General features: G+C 58.0%; 5 protein-coding genes across 5 annotated transcripts; 1 reads left to right on the forward strand and 4 right to left on the reverse strand.

Annotated features, from left to right (window-relative positions):
* Nucleotides 1-111: 111 nt before the first annotated feature.
* On the reverse strand, nucleotides 112-3,129 carry PSEUBRA_000868 (Cation/H+ exchanger; the record flags this gene model as incomplete). The annotated part of the gene is made up of 1 exon (XM_016434178.1): nucleotides 112-3,129. One exon carries the CDS (start codon nucleotides 3,127-3,129, stop codon nucleotides 112-114), a length of 3,018 nt encoding a protein of 1,005 aa, XP_016294270.1.
* An 882-nt stretch (nucleotides 3,130-4,011) lies between these two features.
* PSEUBRA_000869 (Protein phosphatase 2C (PP2C)-like domain protein) lies at nucleotides 4,012-5,635 on the reverse strand (the record flags this gene model as incomplete). The annotated part of the gene is made up of 3 exons (XM_016434184.1): nucleotides 4,012-5,123; nucleotides 5,218-5,349; nucleotides 5,440-5,635. 3 exons carry the CDS (start codon nucleotides 5,633-5,635, stop codon nucleotides 4,012-4,014), a joined length of 1,440 nt encoding a protein of 479 aa, XP_016294271.1.
* A 1,556-nt stretch (nucleotides 5,636-7,191) lies between these two features.
* On the forward strand, nucleotides 7,192-8,235 carry PSEUBRA_000870 (WD40 repeat; the record flags this gene model as incomplete). The annotated part of the gene is made up of 1 exon (XM_016434173.1): nucleotides 7,192-8,235. One exon carries the CDS (start codon nucleotides 7,192-7,194, stop codon nucleotides 8,233-8,235), a length of 1,044 nt encoding a protein of 347 aa, XP_016294272.1.
* A 780-nt stretch (nucleotides 8,236-9,015) lies between these two features.
* Nucleotides 9,016-9,498, reverse strand: PSEUBRA_000871 (uncharacterized protein; the record flags this gene model as incomplete). The annotated part of the gene is made up of 1 exon (XM_059464491.1): nucleotides 9,016-9,498. One exon carries the CDS (start codon nucleotides 9,496-9,498, stop codon nucleotides 9,016-9,018), a length of 483 nt encoding a protein of 160 aa, XP_059321090.1.
* Nucleotides 9,499-11,206: 1,708 nt separating this feature from the next.
* On the reverse strand, nucleotides 11,207-15,145 carry PSEUBRA_000872 (Zinc finger, RING-type; the record flags this gene model as incomplete). The annotated part of the gene is made up of 1 exon (XM_016434177.1): nucleotides 11,207-15,145. The coding sequence occupies one exon, from the start codon at nucleotides 15,143-15,145 to the stop codon at nucleotides 11,207-11,209; it is 3,939 nt and encodes a 1,312-aa protein (XP_016294273.1).
* Nucleotides 15,146-17,523: the final 2,378 nt, after the last annotated feature.

The raw sequence follows: 17,523 nt of genomic DNA on the forward strand, positions 1-17,523 counted from the left end.
GTATGCTATGCTAGGTGAAATACGTGTAAGAACGTCTAGGTATCTGAAAGGCATGAGGGAGAACAAGCGACCCTACTCGCAATGTGAAGATCCCCATGATAACTTGACAAATCACTGCTGGGCAGCCTGCACGACAATCGCACATGACCGCAGCGACTGCAGCAGCAGACCCTCGGTCACGGCGCCCAGGCAGTTGCCGATGGCACGGTGCTCCTCCCTCAGCTCCTCGGGTATAGGTGAGGATGACGCAAGCTGCTCGGCGTGCATGCGTTCGACCTCTTGGCGGAATTCTTTGGGTCGTTGGTTCCACTTGCCTCTTCCGATGAAAAGCATGTCCTGCTGCTCGTCGAGGAGCGGCAGAAGGACTTTGCTCATCGTGCTGATGGGGGCTGTGGCGGTCTCGGGTGAGGAGGGAAGAGTAAGGAAGATGATCCCCGCTTCGGTGCGCGTAGTCGACGTTCGCTGGGCAAGCGGCTTTGCCAGCCTTTCGTCTTCTGTCGCCGGTGAGGAGCTGTCTTCAGACTCGCTCTGACCTTGCGTGTCGATGGTAGCCACGAGGTCCTCCGAAATCGGTGGGACGGTGGTCGCAGCATTGGACGCATCCTGCTGGTGGAAGAGGAATCGAGCATCCACGCGAGCAGCCTCTTTCTGGTGGACGGTCTGCAGGTTGATCGACTGAATGTGCTCGTCGTCGTCAACCGTCAGATGCTGCAAGGGTGTCATCGGGGCTTGCGCTTTCACCTGGGATGCGATGGCGTTGCTAGTCTCCGCTTCGTCTGCATTGGTGAATGTGATGACCAGTCCTTGGATGCTGCCGGGAGAGTTGAGAACAACCTTGCGCAGAAGCTCTACAGCGGCGCGATCATCCGCTCCACCGAAGAAGGGGATCAGGATACGGCGCATGCCAGATGGTCTCCGCAGGTCATGACGGCCCTCCAGCTCTCGCCGCAGCGCTGCTTTTGCTCCGTGATCGAGTGAAACAATGACCGACGAGCCCGATTGCTGTGACATGCTAGGATCCAGCAAGACGCCCGTGGCGCACTGCTTGCGGAGGTCGCGGAACAGCCGCGAAGGAAGTGACTGTGCATCCGAATTAGCCTGCCAGAAGCTGACGGAAGCATCTTCCTCGTTCAGCGCCTTGGAGAAGGAAAGTCCGCTAGCAGCTGCGGCCATGCCGAGCCATGAAAGACCTCGACCGTACGAGTGATGGGCCTCCCATGTGACGAGTGCAAGGCCTCGTCCGAGTTCGGAAAGCGTCGGGTCGGATGTGCCGAGTCGGTGCTGCGCTTTTGCATTCTGCTGTCCAATCATCTTGATCATCTCGTCGCGGGGCACGACGAAAGTGTCGGGCGGGACTTCAAATGAGACGCCATTCGCACCTGGTGCGGTGGCGGTCGCAGATGAATGGCTGAGCTTCTTCTCCCTCGCCAGGACCGCCGACGTGGGAACTCTGCAGAGCTGTTGCACTTTCTTGAGGCTTTCCATCATCTCGTCGCGCTGGCGCTCGTCCGAAACGTTGATCAGTTGCATGATCGAGGAGGTCGTGTATTCTGTGGGTAGCAGGCGAAGGAGATCGACCGCGATCTGTCCTGCCTCATGGCCGCTACTGTTCGCGTTCGGGCTGTGTCCGTCCGAGTCTGGGCCGATCAGGTTGAGCAGAAACATGAGCGTTTTCGTTGCTGGACTTGGCGATGCTATCGCGACCGTGATGGGAAAGTCAGCCGAATCTGCGTCATCTCTCAGCTTCGAGTCTTGAATTTCTTCGTTCGCGCCGTGACCATGCTTCTCATCCCCTTCGTTGCTCTTGCTTGCGGCGCCCTTTTGCGCCAGACTGGAGAAGTAGACGTACCGCGACAAGGGACGCACCGACATTGTGGTGCACAGGAAGCAAATGACCAGCATCGCAAACACCTTCGGACTGACCACCTCCAGCTGAAGAGCGACATTGAGGATGATGATCTCGATGATGCCCTTGCTCTGCATGAGACTCGCGACGCACATCGACTCGCGCCATGTCATCCCAGCGAGTTTGGCAGAGGCGGCAGTGGCGCCGAACTTGCTGACGAAGATGCCGACAATCAAGAGACAGATGAGTCCCCAACAGGTTCCGTCGTCGAGAAGCTTGAAATTGGTGCTGAGGCCACTGGTGACAAAGTAAAGGGGAAGCAGGACGAGCATCACCAGCGTCTCGATGCTTTCTGTGACCTTGACAGCAAAGTTGCCATGTGGACAGCAGACGCCGAAGCTGAAGGCGCCGACGATTGGGTGGACGCCCATGGCATCGGTGTAGAAGGCGCTGATAAGAGCACCGCAGAGCGCGATGACCAGCAAATGCTCAGGAACGCGGTCCTCTGCTCCTGTTGCCATATCGAATCCGCTACGAACGATGAGACGGTTCATGACAGGTCGGAAAATGAACCATAGCAGAACGATGTAGCCAGCGGCGGCTAGCAACTGGTACAGAGCATCAATCTGCTTGCCGCCCGTACCGAGAGCCGACCCCAGTGCGAGCAAGACGTAGCCGATGAGGTCGTTGCAGACGCCTGCAGCGATGGTGATGCATCCGAGTCGAGTGCTAAGGATATTCATCTCCGCCATGATTCGTGAGAGCACCGAGAGCGAAGTGACGGCCATGACCGTGCCGACGAAGAGGAAGAAGGTGGTAAACTTGACCGTCTGGTCCGTTTCGATCATCCAGATGAGCCTCGAGATGCCGACCGCGATGCCAAAGGGGATGGCCATGCCAGGCAAAGTGATGAGCACGACCTTTTGCCAGTATTTTGCCATGAGATCCGTGTCGGTCTCGAGCCCGATGAGGAAGAGAAACAGAGAGAGGCCGATGTTGGCCATGAGCTTGAGAAGACCCAAGGCTTGTGTTGGAACGATGGTCTCTGTGAAGCCGGGTATGTTGCCCAGGGCTGTTGGGCCAAGAAGGATGCCAGCAAGTAGCTCTCCGACCACGGCCGGTTGGCCGATCAGCTTGAAGAGCTTTCCGAGGAGCTGGCATAGCACGATGATGATAATCACTTGCGTGAGAAAGAGGCCGAAGCCGTTGGTGGTGAGTACGTAATTGTTTGGGTCGAAGGTAAGCGGGTCGCTGTGGCTGAGAAAGCCATAGTTGAAAGGCATCGTGTGGACAATGCCTGATGCCTAGTGTGCGTGTGCTTGAAGAGCTGGAGGGATTCACAGAGATGTATGGCTGTAGAACAGCGACGACGCCTTTCGCCAGGAGCAGCAAAGCAACGTGTGCCCTCGACTGCTACGACGAGCTGGATGTGTCTCGCATGATCTGCTGTCTCTGACGATCGAGGCGTGAGGAGATGTCGTAGCAGAAGCACAGCAGACTCGAGAAAGCGGACAATGGTCGAACGAGAGAGGGGCAAAGAGGGAGGAGAGCGAGATGTAGCCAGGGTCTGAATTTGAGCTGCGCCATTTTTCGGGTGTGCATGTGTCACTTTGGAGCGCCGGCCCGCCAGCGCGCGTGTCGAAGGCCCGCCCCCACATGATCAACAGGGGTCCACCGCAGGGTCGCCTTGCTTGTTAGCGGCTCGGCTTTGTGGAAGCCGCATCTCGCCAATCTCGCGCTCAAACCCTATTGCAGCTCTTCACCGCCCTCGTCCGAGGATCTGATGTTCGACCTCGCCACTCTCCGCCATCCTCCATTCACTGCTTCCAGCTCACTATCACGACATCGAACGACTACCAACAGAGAAGCAAGCCACGGTTAAGCCGATCGGACACGCATGGGGTCGCTTAAATAATTCTCGTGGCATATGGCAAAGCTGGTATCGTATTGTCTACAACGTCAGGTGACCCGCGCAGAGGGAGGAATCGATCGTTTGTTTTGGTCGGGGAACGGAAGAGAATGCTCGCGGGGACCGGACGAGGTTGAGGTCGGCGTGGAGAATGATTGGTGTTGACCAGTAAGGGGAGAGGGGCATTTGTTGGCGGACTTGGCTTCGGAGACTGTGTAGAGTGAGAACGGATAGGAAGCGTGCTTCGCTGCGCCTTTCAAATGCTCGTTTGTGTCTTGCCAGACGCGCCGGTCTCGTCATCCACCTCCATCTTGTCCGCCTCTTGTCTGGAGCTGGCCGGCTTGGCGTCCGCGTGAGGCGACTCCACCAGCCTTGGCTCGGCGTCCTTTGTTTCGGTCGAGGTGGCGGTGGATGCTTTGGTGCCAGACTCGCCGCTGCTCTGGTCGGAATCGCCACTGTCATCCTCGTCAACGACATGCGCCTCGTACACCACTTCACCGCCCTCAGAGCGTCCACCAGGTCGGAACACGATACCAGCGCCGCTCAGCGCACCCGCCAGACCACCTGGCAATCGAAGCGAGCCTCCTGCCTCGTCGTCGCCGTCCTCGCCGCGCGCCGACCCACCTGCAAGGAGCGACTGGATGCTCACGGTGCCGTCCTGGCCGCTGTCCTGGCCACGCGAAGAGGGCTGCGTGCTCTTGAAAATGGGAGCCACATCTTGAGGAGTAGTGCGGTTGAACTTGGGAACTTCGATGTTCTTCTGGATCCACGAGTACCACTCCTCCTTGCTTCGGCCGTTGAGCAGCGCAACGACGCAAACGGTCATATTATCGCAACCAATGCCGCCGGTGTCCGAGTCTGGCGCGAGGCAGCGGTCCATGAGGTCCTCGCAGATCTCTGTGAGCTCCTTGCCGTTGGCCACGGATCGGCGCACGATGTCGACCACATCCTGACTGCTGAGGCAATCCCAGATGCCGTCGCAAGCGAGCACGAGAAACTCGTCTTCGGATTCGACGATGTCCTTCTCGAGGACTTCGGGGAAGGCGGTGACGATCTGCTGCTCCACTGGCAGCTCGAAAGACCTCTTGAACTCGAAATCGCCAATAGCTCGACTAAGGGCAAGGTTACCGTTGACACGACCCCAGCTGACGTAGCCTCCTGCATTTTCGATACGTTGGCGCTCCGAGTCGAGTGTAGGCTTGTGATCGGTGCTCATCTCCATGACCGCTCCACCCCGAGAGAGGACACATCGGGAATCACCTGCGTTGGCTACAAAGACTTTTTCGACCCGTTTCGGGTCGTTTGCGGTGGTCTTGATGAAAGCGGTTACGGCAGTGCAGCCCGAGGGATCGTTTGTGTAGTTAGGATCTGTGGCGCGATCAGCAAGAAGTGAGTGTCAGCCTCGTTTGTTCCTAGTGAGAGGTAGCTGGAGGCGGCCAGAAGCGGCTGCAAGATAACATACCTTTCTTGAGATCCTCGTCGACGTTAATGAAGGCCTTTTCAAGTGCATCCGTGTACTTGCCCTGTTTGAAGCTTTCCTCTCCGGTGAGAACGCTGTGCAAGCTGCGGCCGGTATACTGTGCAACGGAAGAGCCTGTGAATGATACGAGTCGAATGAGCCATGGCAGAGATTGTCAGTTCAGGATGTCCTTGGCGGGCTGCAGCGGCGTGCTGAGAAACTCACCTCCGTGGCCGTCAAAGACACCAAAGAAGTTGCCAACAATACCACCCGAGCCATTTTTGATGTCGAGGATGGTGGTATGGGCGTCCTCCATGCTGATGCGCCATCCTTGCATCTCGGAGATTGCGTAAAGAACCGAGTCATTGCCGCCCGAAGACGTGGTCTTCTCCGTGACGGGCTCCGAGAGTGTCTGACCCATGTTTTAGGAAGTGGAGCGTGGATCGCTGAAATGCAGAAGAAACTACGACTGAGTTCGATTGCTTTCGAGACTGCGTTCCGATGGTCGAGTTGTCAGAATGTCTGCACCGATGAGAAGCTACTGATGATTGTTTGGTATGAGGAAGGATGGCAGCCTAGAGGAGTGCCTTGATTGACGAGACGATTTCGAATGCGAATGCCGTCCGTAAAAAGGGATGGATGCCAATGATTGGTTGACTGCGGAAGAGGTCGGAGAAGCCGACTGAGTGCGGAAGAGGACCCAACGAGAGCGAGAGAGAGGAGAGCAGGATCGGATCGATGCCGGATGGTGACGGAGAAGAGGAAGGGAAGGTGACAAGGGTTCGGGACAGAGGAGCAACAGGATGACGGATCCGACCGACCAACTATCACCAAGAGGGAGCACAGCTGAGCTGTTTGGGGCAGTAGACAGCGGCGGAACAAGCGGCGGCGGACAGGCACACTTGCAGATGCAGTTTATGGGAGAGAGCGAGAGCAGGTGGAGATCGCAATCTGCTTGCAGCAGGTGACGCGCGGCGTCTGTGAGTGTGTGTTTGTGCGTGTGAGCGAGGGAGTCGAGCAAGGGCAAGCGTCTGAGCCAGAATGGACCTTGGGTATAGAAGTCTTCCCTTTCTCTCCACAGCTGAGCAGTGTGTGAGTCCCGCACTCTGTCCCACACTCGACTCGCTTCAAAGGGTCGTTCGCCGGGCTTTTCCTTTCCCAATTGCCCTCTCTCTTGGCCGTGGAAGTTGGTCGCATTTTTGCTATCCGCCCACGCGGGCCTAAGTCGAAAATTGTATTGGCCCTGATGCCTGTCTTGAGGTCCAGCATGCACAATGCACGCACTCTGCGATTTGGCCTGCAATCAATCACACCTTCACCTCTTTCGGTGCAGCATGAAGGTGTTTGGACGCCACTTGCAACCGCCTGTTCTGTCGGAACTCACCCGGGCTCGGGGTGATTGCTGACAATACATTCCGATACCGATACGTCGTCGTTGTGGCAGCAGATCAGCCAAAGCTCTATGCGTGACTGCAGTGCTGACCATCCCATCTGAGCGAAAAGCCAGTCACCGTGACCCTGATCTCGCTTGGCGAGTGAGCTTCTACCTACGCCGCAAGGATCAGCAAGTCGCGTGAGGAGGACGACCTTTCCACTCGCACGGGTTTTGACGCAGTCTGTTAGACTGCGAAGTCCCACACCCTTGCCTTGGGGCAACGCGTTCATTTGAAAATAAATGGCCACAAAGTTTCTATTCCTTCTTACGTTGCACCTGTAGTGAGTCGTGGCCACGCCCAATACAAATCGATTCAAGTCAAGGCACGAAGAACGGCCCTTTCTTCTCGAGGGTCCTGAAGAGGGCAAGGGTCAGCAGCGAGAACAACGTACTGAGCTGCTGCCGCGCTTTTTCTCGACTGCGTGTTCTGGCGAGAAATCTTTTTGCGCCCCTCGCCCGAGTGTCAAGCTTAGCATCGTCTTCGCGATCCTCCTCCTACCTGATCTCCACCACGGCTTCTCGCAACCGCAGATACACATATCATGCGGCCCATTCTCTTGTCGGGTCACGAGCGTTCGCTCACCCAGGTCAAGTTCAACCGCGAAGGTGACCTTCTCTTCTCGGTCGCAAAGGACCCCACCATCAATGCTTGGTTCTCGCACAATGGCGAGCGTCTCGGCACCTATGAGGGCCACAACGGTACCGTCTGGACCGTCGACGTAGACTCCACCTCCACTCTTCTTGTCTCTGGCTCCGCCGACAACCAGATGCGCCTTTGGGAGGTGGCAACCGGCAAGTGCCTCTTCGTCTGGGAGTTCACCACCGCCGCCAAGCGGGTCGCCTTCTCAGAAGACTGCACACAGGTTCTCGTCGTCACAGAACAGCGCATGGGCTTCCGAGGCTCGTTGCGTGTCTTCCGCATCAACCGTGACCCTGCCAGCTGGACCCAGCAGGACTCTGAACCTATTCGCACCATCACCTTTTCCGGTCCCAAGGCGGTCGTTGCAGCCTTCGCCCCATGCGACCAGTACATCGTCACCGGCCATGAGGACGGCAAGGTCGCACTCTACTACCACGACGACAAGGAGCCCGAGAGCGGAATCGACGCCGAGCTGGAGGAGAACTCGACCAAGGCACACACCGAGATCCTTTCGGATCTTCAGATGAGCGCCGACCGCACCTACTTTGTCACCTCGTCCCGAGACAAGACGGCGAAGCTCATCGACTCCAAGACATTGCAGGTGATCAAGACATACGCCACCGAGACACCCTTGAACAGCGCTTCGATTCACCCCACCAAGCCATATGTCATTGTCGGAGGTGGTCAGGATGCCATGAACGTCACCACCACGTCGGCGAGGCAAGGTCGATTTGAGACCCGATTCTGGCACAAGGTCTTCGAGGAGGAGTGCGCCCGTCTCCCAGGTCACTTCGGCCCCATCAACACCATCGCCATCCACCCTGCCGGTACCGCATATGCGTCAGGTGGTGAGGACGGTTACGTCCGTGTCAACTGGCTCGACCCTGGTTTCTTCAACACCAAGCTCTATGGCGCTGACCTCGAGCTAGCCCTCGAGGACCAATAGATGCCGCAGCGCCGCAGCTACACTCAGCGGCCTTTCCAGCAGGCCCTTGCATCAGCTTGTTCTTCACCACAGTCCGGCTCGAACGCACGCCACGCGGCCGCCCAAAAGATGTCACCAGGGATTCAGAACGATCCTTCTGTCCTGACGTCGACATGACATCGCTTCCGATGTCTTTCCATGCATTGTAAATTAGCCAACCAGCCAATCTCTTCAGCTCACAGTCTCGTGCGACGTGCTTGCCAGCGCGATACGTTTGTCATTCCTCTTCGTAGGGAATCCTACCAGCAGCCAGACGACGACACGTCCAGCTACAATGCGGCCAGAGATGGTCTCGTATCCGCCTTGGCATCATGTGGGAGGATGCTTTCAGACATCATGACAGACTAGGACCACTTCAGAATCTACCAGCAGCTGAAATGACGATACTGAGAAGGCCACCGTCGACTTTTGATTGAACTTTGCGAGCGCGCGCACATCAACCTCACTTGAGCTGAGCCTCTGTCATTCGGCGTGGGCGACACGAGTAACGGCAGAACATTGTGACCCGCAATATTCGAAACCATCTGGGTGATCTCGGTTCATCTTTCACACTTGTCGCGTAGAGCTATCGGCACGAGCTCGATCGGCATCACGGCCACTTTGATCTCAATCACGATTCCAACACGTCAAAGGGTGATGTGTCATGCGTAGTCCATTACAAGTGAAATGCCCGGGAGGATTAACAGAGAAGGAGGGTATATTGGCACCACCATGGTGCTTGTGACTGAAACTCGGCTTTCATTAAAGGTCCTTTGGCGAGCTCGACGAGTCGCTGCTGTTGCTACCAACGCTCTTCTCGGAGTCCTTGCTTGCACGGCGAATCCAGCTGCTTATCCCGGGCAGTGTTGGCGAGAGCGAGCCCTTCTCTGACCCCGCTGAAACGCGCTTCCTAGAGCTCCTTTCCGTATCGAGACTTGTCAGCTCCTCGTGCTCCCTGCGTGGGCGCGATGACGGGCGCGCGGTAGAGTTGTGGGTGGACGCAGCACGAGGTGTGGGCGCGCTAGCGGTGGTGGGTGCGGCCGGCTTAACGCCGTTTTCCAGCAGATGCAAAGGCCAGGGCTTTTGGATTGCCTGCGCCATCTCGTAGCGCGCACGAAGCTCGCTCGCTTTCTGGGATGATTTGGTGGAGCGGTGCGAGGAGGACGAGGCGCTGGAGCGAGAGCGAAACGAGGCTGAGGAGGACGAGGCCTCTGGCGACGCCTTGCGGGACATCAGAAGCGGCATGTTGGCGAGAGCAACTGGGTGGTGGTGAAGCTAGCGCGCTGTGAGAGGTGTAGAGAGCACTGTGCTCAATGCTGCTATGCCGATTTATGCGGTGAGGTGTTCATAGGAGGTGCGAAAGGTCGATGGGTGATGTCGAGGGTACTAACGATCAACCCTTCAGCATATATATCACCTTGACCATTCAGCACAACCTCGAAACCTCGGCATGAGCTGCGCATCAAAGCATGAACAACTCATACCGCTACCAGCAGGCGACAGAATCCACTCTTCATCATGCAGCATTCACCCGCAGCCAAGCCATCAACCAGCTCAAGGGGAGGAGGGCCAAGCAACCAGCAGGGTTTATTTTTTCTTGGCGTTTACCCTCACCGAACTGCGCTTGCGCAGCGCAGTGCGTCCAATTCTGCCTAAAATAAATTTCCGCCTTGCCTTGGCTGCGCTGCGCTGCTGTCCGGTTGGGCAGGCAGAAAGGGCCCAAATCCCAAGAAGCTTGGCATTTGCCTTTGACCCGGCTTGGCACAGCAGAGTCGACTTGCCCAACCCACTTGCCTCGCTCCTCTCTTGGCAAGTCAGAGTTTCACAGCTGCTGCCCACCTGTCGTGCTGACCCGTGCCCAGGGTCGATCATCAGCAGCTCTGCAAGCCAGCTGCTCACAGGGTTCATTGGGTCGCGCTTTGCTGAGTTCGGGGCCGGATTCGTTCTCCGCTGCTCGCCACCCGACTCGCGCTGTTGATGACTCGCAGTGGATGGTACAGCCTGTCTCGCAGGATTGAGCTGTCATTGTTTCGTTAGCCGCCCGGTGGATGACTGAGCTAGACAAGGCTGACAGCTTGAGGTGATGACCGAAGTGAGAGGTTGTGATGGCCTCCCAGCTCGCTCTTGCGAGCCAAGACCGATCTTGTTGCCGACCTTCTCGCCAGGCAAAGCGCCGTCACCCCTCGCCTCGCCAAAAGGATGCTTCCCGATGCGATCACTCCACATCCCACCGCTCGATCCACTGCGATGGTCCTCTAAACCTTTCTGTCGCTTATGCCACTGCCTAGCCGAGCAACCCGTTCGATCTGTGAGATCGTCATCCGTGCCAGCCGAGGACGCCCTCGCCACGCACCGCGTAGAGGATAGTCTGCTCTCGGCGTCGTCAGGGCTTTCTTGGCCGCTTCATTGTAGTCTCGAGTGTATGCAGGCCAAGGGTGTCCCAGCCACTTGGGTCATCGTCTTGGCTGTGGTGGGTTGGCAGGGGACGGAAATCGGGCAATTTGTCTGATTCGCTGCGCCCTTTTCGCCCCTCCCTGCTAGACCAGCCGCTTGGCCTTTCCTTGGCAGCTGCCAACCCTCAACCCTCGACCCACTTTGTTCTCTCCGTCAGAGCTGACAGCTGGCCCACGTACCTTTCTCTCTCTGACTCTAGGTGTGAATTTGCAACCGCACGCTCAAAGCATGAATTGTGTACGACGTTCTGGACCCCATCTAATGTCCACTCATCACCAAGAAGCTTGTGTGCGCACTCTCAACGCCCACGAACGCACCAGACCCTTGGCGCTGCCAAGCCTGTCTCTCTCGCTCACGCTTCGACGGCGGCCATGACAAAAAGAGCGTGACCATTTACCCACGAATCCGGAACAACAAAAAGTGACAGTGTGAATCTCATCGAAGAGACATCGGGTATCGGTCAAACCTTATCCTCTCGCATCGCCAAGGTTCTCGTCTGTTATCGCATCGAAGCGAAGGAGGCAGACCAAGCCGTGAACGCAGCAGCATTGTCATCCCTGAAATAGAGATACTCGGTATCCGTGCGCGCGGTCCAGGCCTTCTGGTCGCGCAGAATCATCGCTTGTTGGGCGCCAAAGTTGCGTCCGTCGCGGTCGAAGCTCGAACGGTGCTGGTGTTCGAGGCCTTCGCTGAGGATGTCGAGATCACTCATCATGGCCATGAGCGACGAGATGGTTCGCTGGTTGGCGGCCTCACGGACGCGTCTCTGATTCGAACGGTGCACCACCAGCGAACGACGCTTCGACTGGTTCGGCCCGTTGAGCGCCTGCACCACCGTATCGATGATGCGACGCGTCTCGGTGATGACCTTGAGCGCCTGACCGTAGTTCTTGCGGGAGATGAGCAGCAGCGATCGCGTGATCATCTCTGACACCAGCACCTCGAGTCTTCGGCGCGTCACGGTGGGCTCGGCTACAATGGCCGCCAAGCCAGGTGGGCCGTTGGTCAATGGATCGGTCGAGTGCGTGTCGATCTCGAGTGTCAGAACACCCGGGTTGGGCAGGCGCGACGTGATCATGCCCGTGGCAGGGTCCTTGAAGCTGACGTCAGCCTCAAACACGCCAATCTCCTCCACCATCTGTTCGAGGAAGCCGTCAGCGCCATCCGACTCGACGAGGCTGAGATCCTGGATGCCCATCCTCTGCATAAAGTCGTCCGTCGCACTTCCCTGCTCGATCGGCCTGAGACCGATGCTCTTGCTCTCGCGCCTGTTCTCCATGAGCGTCGGCAAAAGGCTCGCCAAGTCCAGCTCGAGCTCGACCAGAAGATCCTTGGCCTCGCCAAACTTGATCTCGCCAATGTCAATGTCGACGTCCTTGCCAGAAGACGAGATGATCGCACCGGGCAGACCAGCAATTTTGCGAATCCTGAAGCAGTTGTCCTGAGGCACGCCAATGTGGACCTTGACGTCGGTGAGCGCGACCGACATCATCGAGCCAAGACAGCCGGCGATGCACTCGCGCAGCTGGTACCATTCGCGAACGAACGTGTACGAGCCTCGCGTGTGGTTCGAAATGAGCCACAGTGAGGAGGGGTCGTGCGTCTTGCCGTAGCCAAAGCAGTGGATGGCGACGTTGGCGGCCTCGGCTCGTGCCATGACCAGATCCATCTGGTTGCGCTTGGGACCGTCAGAAGTGTCGTTGATCAGCATCATGCTCGTCACCGGGTTCTTGGCTTTCCTCGCCAGCACCACATCGAGACCGACATTGACGGCGGTCACCGAGTCGATGCGCTCGGTCGAGCCTCCCAGCTTGCTGAGGTCGACGCTGAACGAGTCGGCGGCCTGCGTTTCCAACGGCTGGCCAATGTTCTGGACGAACTCTTCCAAGAGCTTGCGGCTGGCCTCGCGATGTGGATTCAGCAGACCGGTCCTCTTGACCTCACCGTCAATGCCCACAGTGAACGCGACGAGTGAGACACGATCGTTGGGTCCGAGATTGTGGATGACAAAGTCAAGCGAGGAGCGAATGAGTCGCAGCTTGAGCGCTGCAGATGAGCTGATCGAGCCGGTGATGTGCTCTGGGAGCACCGAGGGCACCGAGATCATGAGGACAAGGTCGATCGGCGTGTGAGGCAGCATGCTGGGCGGCGGCACTCGAGGATCCAGTCCACCAGAGCTGGACCATTGCTGGTATGAGGGCAGCACATCGCTCGAGACAGAGACGCGATGCGCCGCTTTCGAACCATGGCCTTGGCTGCTGTTGCGGCAGGACGACACGTTGGACAGCCTTCGACTGTTCTGGGACTGAACAGCTGCGAAACCTCCATGCTGAGAGCCAGACTTGCCGCTCAGGACAGACGCAGAGCCGCTGGTGACGGCCTGCGCTGCAAAGGGTCGATTGGGGCTCAAACGGGCAGCACCAAAGCCATCCGTTGTGGACGCCGCCGACTTGGGTGGATCGGCCGCAGCCAACGATGCCGGCAACACAGGGCTGCGAGGGGCAGCCGAAACATTTGCAGTTGGGACGGCAGCCGTTTGAGCGGCGGGAACAGCAGGAGACTTGCCAGCATTCTGCGTGAGCTCTGTCAACCGAGACCGCCACACATCCATGGTGCCGGTCTCGCGGAAGCTCAGCACGAACTGATCGAGGTTCTCGTCGTCCATGGTGATGCTGAGCGTACGCTCGCCGGCGACCGATGAATCGAGCACGCGGCGGATGTGGCGAAGGTAGATGCGCCCCTTGAGTTTCAAGGCTGGCTTTCCTGTGTCGGTCACTGCGGCGCCAGAGCCACTTGCAGCACCGTTCTGGACGAAGCGACCCAGGCCCTTTCGACGCTCCTCGGTGACACAGAGCAGCGCTTCCTGGAACAGGTAGACGTGAAATTCACGGACGATCGAGTCTTGACGAATGTTGAGCAGGTCATGCAAAACCAGCGGGCCAAAGTGCTCGATCGAGTGTCCCTTCCAGTCGGCTACACGTTGCTGCAGATCGTCCAGGACGGCGCGAGTAGGGTCGATGGGCGGGGCGCCAGCTGGAGTAGCGGCGTGGGAGAAGCCTTGATCTTCGGGTGTCACGGGGCGAGCCATGACATTTTGCTTGTCGCCTTGCTCGGTGAAGCCAACACGTGCTTCTGGCATGGGGCTGCGGCTCGGGTCACCGGTGGCAAGGACATCCGTCCCATTGGTGATATCCCAGCCTGAGCCACCGCGCTTGAGATCATCGGAGAGGGAATCGCTGTCCTCGCGGACGCCGCTTCCGCTGGTGTCGGCGGCGTACTCATCCGAGATGGTGTCGAGCGCATGTTCACGTAGGTCGGATAGAGTGCGACGCGTGGGCACCTCGATCGACAAGACCGACACCACGTTGAGCTTTCCAGGCTGGCTGCCATTGGGCTTGCAGTAGATGGTCGGGAACTCGGGGCGTGCTCGGAGGGTGGGAAGCGTGTAGCTGGTAGAGGAGCTGGACGAGATGCTGGCAGCTGAGCTGATGGTGGCCCGGCCCTTGGAAGACTGCGGTTCCAAAAAGTCGTCGTGATGCGCCTGCAGAGGTTCGTCCTGATCAGAGAAGAGCAGCTTGGATCGAAGCTTAGGCGAATCGGTGGCATGCGTCTTGATGCCGGCGAGCTTCTGCGACTTGGACGAGTTGCCATCTCCGAGTGCGATAGGCTTGCGGCATACTCCGCACATGCCAGGAGGTCCGACGCTCTGCCTGGAAGCGGCGCCAGGACCGCGCAGCCGCCTACCAGGGCTCTGAGCAGCCAGCAGCGCTTCGGGAGGGCCATAGATGGCGCTGAAGCACGCATTGTGAAGAGCGTGACCGCAGACGGGCACGACGTGAGGCTTCTCGCCAGCGAGCCTGTGGGAGAGCGGTTCGAGACAGACGGGACAATCCACCTCGGACATTTCGGTGAAAGTGGTGGGGCCACCGACGATGTTGGAGATGTCGGAGGAGAAGACACGCGAGTAGGAGGTATTGTTGGTCTCGTTCAGCTCTGCGACCGAGAAAGACTTGGTGAGGCCTGAAGCACGCGCGGCAGATGGTTTTCGATAATGATTCGAGTCGATGGAAGACTGACCTGCTGCTTCGTTGAAACGAAATGGCTCGGAATGATCTTGACGACTGACGACCTGGATCTGAGGAACACCGGCGCCCATCATGCGCTCGAGCTTTGACTGTCTGGCCGAGTTCCTCGGGTCGATGCCAGATACGCTGCGTTTGGTGTGAAGGCCGGGTGCGGCAGGAGCCAGTGACGCCGAGGCGTGGTTCGCAGAGAGGGACCGACTGGAGGCGCCATGGCGGGCATCGTTGTAGAGGCCGAGGCCCTTCGAAGGTCCATCGTCCTTCTTTCGCCACAGGCCCTGGACGTCGCGGTTGGACGCGTCTTTGAGGTTGGCATGCTTCTTGGCTCGAAGAGAGCCGACATCGAACAAACCCATGTCGACGAAGGGGGAAGCTTCAAGCGGATGCGGAAAGCAAGGTGTAGTGTTGAAGAGGAAAGGTACGATTATCCGCAAGGGCAACGTCGTAAGTACTTGAGGCTACAGGCTGAGTCAAGGCGATGGATGTCGAGTCGCCGTTGCTGGGGGTTGGCCTAGCTTTCCGAGATCGAGACAAGAGCCTCTAAAAGAGAGAGAGAGGATGCGACAGCGGAAGGCGCGAGCACTCGGACTTGCTGAAGCAGTGCACGCACGGGATCTGCAGACACAGGCTGTATGCGAGGCGGTCCTAGCGCTGCTTGCGAGGCGGTCCGAGCTTTGCGCGTGCTTGGCGATGGACGATCAGAGCACAGACACGGCTGCCTGAAGCGGTACGTGTACGCTTGGAGACTGACCTTGGCCTGAATCTGAGAGGATGCTGCGTGTGCCCTGGTGCTGCAATCGAGATTGAAGAGCGGCTGTGAAGGAGCAATGAATGCTGCACAAAATGAATTGTGAGTGGGGTGATGAGGCGTGGGAGAATGAGTCGGCAAACGATCCGAATTGTTCTCGGTGATTGTAAGGCGGTGATTGTACGGATGGGATGACACAAGGTGGTGGCGACGATGACGGAGGGGGGCCGATGATCGTTGGGAGGGGATGAAGCAGCTGACGAGGTCAAGGATACCGGAGGGTCCGATCCGCCGTCCGTTGACACAAGACGAAAGAAGGGGCCATGGTGGCTGCGCAGGGTCGAGACGAGCATGCTATTCATGGTTCCCTTTTCCACGCGAACCCTGCCGAGACCAACAGGTCTCAAGTTCAGAAAGACCCTCTCCTTGGTTGAAGCGCAGAAATTCTCATGCGAGAAGCCTGTTTCACCTCCGCTCACAAAAATGTTTCTGCGCCCTGCAGGCAGGTGCGGTGCATTCCGAAATGTGCCTGCGCCTCGTGAGAAGAAAAAAGTGACAGGCGTGTGACGGGACGCGCGGTTGCGCGGAAGCCCCGCCCCAGTTCGGCTGCTGGAACTGCTGCTGGATGTCCGTTTGTTCTGTCGGCAAATCATGGGAACAAAGAGAATCTCAACGAGTCGAAGCTCGCTTAGGCTGTCGTCGTCTCTCGCCATGTTTGGCCCACCAACCACATGAACGGCATGCGAGCGAGTCAACGCGAGATCGATGAGCCGTCATCAAGAGCTGCTTTGGCGAGGACGGAGATCGAAACGAGGAGGGACCCTCAGGCGACAGACAGCTTTTTCATGCCGTCCTAGTCCGTTTGGCTTCAGGTAGAGGTGCCTGCATCGCGGCGCCATCAGTCTTCCCTTCTCTCGATCGGTCCATCCACGGGGCCCCTGAGGGGTACGCAAGTCCCGCTGGACCCTTATCACCTCTATCTTCATCGTTGCAACAATTTGGGAAACTCGGTCGATCCTGCTGACGGCAGCGATTCATCTATCGTCGGTAACAAGTGGACGGACGGCGCTCCCGAACAAGCAACGAAGTGGGGTCAAAGTGGCGTGAGAGTGTTGCCAAGTGGTACAAATCGCGCTCGGCGGGCCATTCGTTGTTCCCATCAAAGAGCAAGAACGAGCGACGGCATGAGCGCGTGCGACCCGAAGGTGAAGGCGGAGCTTGAAGCGTGGACAAGGCGTAGGAAAGCCAGCGCCCGAGCTGGGAACCTGTTGCATTATTATTTGCTCGAAAACGGGCGCAGTCGGCCAGTCAACGTGCAACGCCCCTGGTCGTCGGTCACCTCGAACGGGGTGGCTTCCACCGTTTACTTGGCGGCTGAGCGCTGTTACCACCGCTGACCCGCTGTGCGCGGTGTGTGAAAGAAGGCCTTCTTTCCTACGGTCTACAGTAGCGTTCCTCGTCCAGAGCCTTCCATTAGATCAGCTGCACTGTGGCTGTTATCGGCGCAAGGGCATCTCGTAGGATGGGCATAGTGTCACATGCCGTTAGCCCTTTCGAGACGGGGCGCAACCGTTCTGATTGAGGGATCTCCGGTATGGCAAACGTAGCGAGCCTCGCCTAGTCATTGAGCGAGATCAGGCTGTCAAGGCGGAAGGCTTGTAGCTTAGCGAGCTGGTGTGGAAGCTCAAATCTGTTTGTCTCTGACGTGTTCGATTGAGGCGGACAGAGGCGGGAGTCGCGGGACACGCCTGCTGTCAATCTGACAGCCCGTCGCGTCGACCTTTTCCCTGCCTCTTGCCAACACTGGCCGTCAATTGAGCCGATCATCCTGGCGTCACTACCTTGCCTTTGACCTTGTGCATTCCATCTCGGGCCACACACTGCTAGGGTCAATGCGGACCGAATGTTCGGGACGGTCAGCGCGACAGACTCGAAGCAGTGCAAGGGACCGGCCGCTACACGCTAGCCGCGCCATGAGCCCTCGCT

The sequence above is a fragment of the Kalmanozyma brasiliensis genome (genome assembly GCF_000497045.1).
Source record: "Kalmanozyma brasiliensis GHG001 unplaced genomic scaffold PSEUBRA_SCAF11, whole genome shotgun sequence".
NCBI lineage: Eukaryota > Fungi > Basidiomycota > Ustilaginomycetes > Ustilaginales > Kalmanozyma > Kalmanozyma brasiliensis.